This window comes from Myotis davidii, unplaced genomic scaffold (assembly GCF_000327345.1).
Source record: "Myotis davidii unplaced genomic scaffold, ASM32734v1 scaffold472, whole genome shotgun sequence".
In the NCBI taxonomy this organism is placed as follows: domain Eukaryota; kingdom Metazoa; phylum Chordata; class Mammalia; order Chiroptera; family Vespertilionidae; genus Myotis; species Myotis davidii.
The window spans coordinates 527943-529310 of NW_006283774.1; the positions used below are offsets into that span (position 1 = coordinate 527943).

Below are 1368 nucleotides of genomic sequence, written 5' to 3' on the forward strand. Positions count from 1 at the left end.
GGCGGAGGGGCACCAGGGCCCAGACACCGCGGGGGACAGAGTCCCCACAGCGCACGGGGAGGATGCCAGAGCAGAGGGGGGCGCGGCAGGACTGAGAGAGGGCAGCAAAAAGGGGGACAGTGACGTGGGGGGCGGGGAGGAGAAGAGGAAAATGCGGGGGTTGAAAACACCCTCGTTCGGATGGTCCCCTGAGGAGACAAAGCCCGGGGGGGGCGGAACACGGGGACAGGAAACAGACAGAGAGACCCAGAGACACAGACACCTCACTGCTGTCAATTTGCAGATGGACCCAGAGGACGCCGACGGGAAGGAGAGAGGAGCCCAGAAACACCCTGCAAGGAGAACAGCAGAGAGGGACCGGGGGGCCAAGCCGGAGGGCAGCCTCGGCCTCGGGGACAAGGAGGTGGTCGCCCACGACAGCAAGTTCAAGATGCCCAAGTTCAGGATGCCTTCCTTCTGCACGTCAGGGGCAGCCATGGAGGCCTCAGGGGACGTGTCCCTGCCAAACGCTGAGGCAGACGTGTCCCTGCCCTCCATCCAGTCTGACGTCAAGGCCAGTGACCTCAGTATCGAGCTGCTGTCTGCCGACATGGACATCAAGACAGGCGAGCTGGGAGTGAAGCTCCCGGAGGGCCACCTCCCTGAGGGAGAGCTCGAGGGACCCTCCTCCGGAATGGGGTTCAAAGGGCACCTGCCCAAGGTGCACATGTCCAGCATGAAGATGCCCAAAGTAGACTTCACGGGCCCCCAGGTGGACATCAAGGGGCCCAAGCTGGACCTGAAGGGCGCCAAAGGGGAGGTGACCGTCCCCGATATGGAGGTTTCGCTGCCCAGCATGGAGGCGGACATCCAGGCACCAGGCCCAATGGTGGAGGGAGATGTTGTCCTGAGGGACAAGGAGATGGACACCTGGGAGGGGAAGTTCAAGATTCCCAAGTTCAAGATGCCTTCCTTCGGAGTGTCGAGGCCAGAGGTAAACTGGGGGACATCTGTGGACATGCCCGAGACCGAGTCGAGAGGGGAGGCGAGACTTCCTTCCCTGGAAGGTGAGATGCGAGTCCCAGAGGGTACCATCCACTTGCCATCAGCTGACCTCGAGCTCCCTGGGGGAGAGTGGGCGGTGGCCGTCCCCAAGGGAGAGGTGACCCAGGGAGAGCTGAAAGGCAACGCAGGAGCCAGATTCAAAGGCCACACGGCCAAGGTGCAGATGCCCAGCATCCAGGTACCCAAGGTGGATATAAAGGGTCCCCACGTGGACATCAAGGGGACCAAACTGGACTTGAAGGACGCCAAAGGGGAGGTGACTGTACCCAACATGGAGGTGTCACTGCCCAGCATAGACCACATGCAGGCACCAGGGATCAGACA

The 1368-nt window shown here is 62.0% G+C and overlaps 1 protein-coding gene across 1 annotated transcript in view; it reads left to right on the plus strand.

Moving 5' to 3' along the window:
- Positions 1–283: 283 nt before the first annotated feature.
- The window catches only part of AHNAK2 (AHNAK nucleoprotein 2), a 19690-nt gene continuing 18605 nt past the window's right edge, over positions 284–1368 (plus strand). Inside the window, exon 1 of the mRNA XM_015566755.1 lies at positions 284–751. Coding sequence (XP_015422241.1) covers positions 284–751 — 468 coding nt within the window. The remainder of the gene's footprint in view (positions 752–1368) is intronic.